This window comes from Eimeria mitis, genomic scaffold (assembly GCF_000499745.2).
Source record: "Eimeria mitis Houghton genomic scaffold, Emh_scaff469, whole genome shotgun sequence".
Classification (NCBI taxonomy): domain Eukaryota; phylum Apicomplexa; class Conoidasida; order Eucoccidiorida; family Eimeriidae; genus Eimeria; species Eimeria mitis.
In genome coordinates, this window is record NW_013572992.1 from 3,264 (window position 1) to 6,494 (window position 3,231).

At 54.3% G+C, this 3,231-nt stretch overlaps 1 protein-coding gene across 1 annotated transcript in view; it reads right to left on the reverse strand.

Moving 5' to 3' along the window:
- Positions 1–1,165: 1,165 nt before the first annotated feature.
- The window catches only part of EMH_0013320 (uncharacterized protein), a gene marked incomplete at both ends in the record, with an annotated part of 4,384 nt that continues 2,318 nt past the window's right edge, over positions 1,166–3,231 (reverse strand). Inside the window, 6 exons of the mRNA XM_013499795.1 lie at positions 1,166–1,204; positions 1,428–1,662; positions 1,883–2,172; positions 2,354–2,398; positions 2,596–2,728; positions 2,889–3,135. Coding sequence (XP_013355249.1) covers positions 1,166–1,204; positions 1,428–1,662; positions 1,883–2,172; positions 2,354–2,398; positions 2,596–2,728; positions 2,889–3,135 — 989 coding nt within the window. The remainder of the gene's footprint in view (positions 1,205–1,427; positions 1,663–1,882; positions 2,173–2,353; positions 2,399–2,595; positions 2,729–2,888; positions 3,136–3,231) is intronic.

Below are 3,231 nucleotides of genomic sequence, written 5' to 3' on the forward strand. Positions count from 1 at the left end.
CACGGAATGTTCCATTTAAGGTAATTTTCCCCCTCCTCTCACAATCCCTCCTGCGGTGCACTTATGCGTCTGCTTATATGTTCTGCTTAGAGCCGGCCCTTCTTAGCTAGCATAGCAGGCTCAAGCATCCCAGCTCATGAGTCATCCTCATAACGGCTTGCTACAGAAAACCAGGAGGCTGATGCACAGAACGCAACGGCAGATCAGCAGTGCAGTGTCGAGACAACCTCTGAGTTGCGCTTGACGCCTGGATCCACGCTCATAAATGACACAGCTAGCAGTGTACAAGGAGTCAAGTCGCTGACCCAGCGACTCGACTCTTTGTACAACAGCAGGGGCTCCGGAAAGAAGGTGGATGTAGGAAGGTGCTGCAGCGAGACGTGGAGGTATGCGTACGACATCCCTATCCGAAGCTGTCAGGGAGAAGCGCACATACGTCGCTATAGTCTTCGATAATCCTATGCTTATATATGCTTTGCGCAGTTTGCCAACAACAAAATGCGGGAGGACATGGCCAAATCCACTAGGGCCAAACACCAGATGTGCAGAAACTGATGAGCAGCAGGGCATGTGTAAAAAGGCTGCTGNAATCCACTAGGGCCAAACACCAGATGTGCAGAAACTGATGAGCAGCAGGGCATGTGTAAAAAGGCTGCTGAGGAAGTGGAATACAGAGGCTAATGAGAAACAGGTGTATGAAGCCTCATTCGGAACAGGTGGATCCTAAACCAATGGTATCAGAGCAGCCAAAAGGATGCAGAACTTCAGCATAAGTCGGGATGAAGGCACCGGCTCGCATCTCAGGAGGAGCAGAGAACGCCAGCGACAAGTTTGATTCCCTCTAAAGTTCAGTCATCAAGCAGAATAAATTAAACGCAGCAAAAGCGGAGCCACGCATTACTCTCATGCGGAACAGCACAACACAAAGGCTCGCGGCAGACATCTCCACCGAAACAGGCCAAAGAGAGCCAGGAGGAGCAGCTCCCAAACAACCACAGGTAAAGGAGAGAACTGCGTCTGTTCACAAACTGGCAGCCGCTGCGATGAGGATTCTTGTCGCTGCCTTGCGCTATACTTACACCTCCTCTCACTCCCTAAGATGCGCCCACCTCCTTNGAGGATTCTTGTCGCTGCCTTGCGCTATACTTACACCTCCTCTCACTCCCTAAGATGCGCCCACCTCCTTCAAGAACTCGTCGAAGGCCTGAGGAACCCAACAACCATGGATATCGGATAGCATGCGCCACCCGTGCTTTGCAGTAAACACCAATGAAAGCGTAAATATAACTAGCGCGACAACTTCAAACGCTGCCGCAGCTGTTTGCATTGACAACAGCAGCAGAAGCACCAACAGCAGCCCCAACAGCAGAGCTAACAGCTACAGCCCAGCTGCATTGCCTGCTGCCGGGCCTTGATGCACCGCTTACCCTGTCGAGATCTGCAGGCGCCGGTGCTTTTGGCGTCCCCCCAATTCCTTTTCCCTCTCCCTGTTGTTTGTTGGCTTCTAAAAACTTGGCCAAGCTGGAAGTTTGCCCTCTCTCCCCTGAGGCCCCTCCGCTCCCCCCTTGCCGTCCCAGAGCTGCAGTTCCCATGGAGTATGCAGACACCCGAGAAATGGAGGGGCCCTCCTGTATCTTCGCTGTCGCCGGAAGCTTCTTTGTCCTGCAACAACAGCACATGCATGCACATTTAAACAGCAGCAGCTCCAAAACAAAAAAAAACCCTAACAGCAACAGTACTTTCAAACCACCACACCACGAGCAGTCCCAAGACAAACACAAGCCGTAATGGCGAAGACAAACTCAACTAATTGTTTCTACGGCCACCACAGCGTAGAATACACCCCTCGAACAGGCCCCCGCGCCCTTTCCTATCCCCTCACCTCAAGTGAGTGGGAACAAAGGCTATTGCCGCCTTCAAGTCCGAAGCACCTGCTGGCTTGCTGTCTGTCTGTTGCTTCTTCGCTGGCACTGGCGGCGTCCGCTGCTGCGGGGGCCTTTTTTGTACGGTGGTGGAGGGGCCCGCAGCAGCAGGAGACGGCTGCTGGATCTGGGGGCCCTGCTGCGGATGGGGAGAAATGCGTTGCTGCTCAGGTTGCTGCTGCTGTCCCTGCATTTGCTGCATATGGGCAACGAGCTGAGATGGCGCGGGAGGGATTCCAAAGAAAGGGGGCTGCGGACACGCGCAAAAAAGCACCAGTCTCCCAACATGAAGCCATGAGGTGACGGCGCACAGCAGCGGGTGCAGCAGAAGTTGCAACAGCAGTTGTAGCAGCTGTGTCTGAGTGCCAGTAAGCTACACAAACCGCTGGAAGAGACCATCCGACAAAGCTGCGACGTCCGTCTCAGCTCACCACAAAGGCAGGGGGGAAGAACCCTGGGGGCCCGTGAGGAGGTCCCTGTATATATTGAAAACAAGCATAACACAAGACAGCGCACCCAGGCACCCTTATGCCCTCGGTAAACCCCATGCCATCTCTACGGTGTCAACGACAGACTCCTTTGCGGCATGCACACGCCTCTAATGAAAACACACAGTAGCTCCGGCAGCTGCAAGGACACCGCCGCCACCTTCTGCTCGCAGCCGCCCACTCACCCCTTGAAGATGACCCGCAGCAGAAGGCTGGGGAGACGCCCCGCCGTAACCGCCCAAGGGGGGAACAGGGAATGGCAGCGGCATGACAGGAACCGAGGGGTGTGCCGGCATCGCCTGCTGCTGCGTAGACCCCCTGATCAAACACCAGAAGCAACAATAACCGAAGGTAAGCACCACCAACAAAAGCAAGGTAACGTCCGCAGCGACGGCAATTTAAGGCATCCTATCACCAGGTCGAATATATATTGACATCACAACACAGTAGCAACTGCAGCAGCAACAGTGAAGCCCACGTTGGAACCTGAGATGAGCTGGCAGATGGTGGAGGAGGCTCTGCTGGGAGCGGAATAGAGGCCAAAAAGTCTTCGGCTGCCTCCCCAGCAGGAGCAGAGTCTGCACCTTGCGTCTTCTTGCTGCTGCTGCTGCTGCTGTTGGTTGCTGCAGCAGGAGATTCATCTTCGCTCTCCGAGTCGCTGCTCATGTCAGAATGTCTTGAAGGTCCCCGGCTTTCTCGCATGCGTCGTTGTTGTGTCTCGACAACTGCACGTAAACACAGACGACCCTAAACCCGAAACCGTCAGGAGGCAATGAACCACTCGATCTACAGAAGAGAAACGAGGGAACAATATATATATA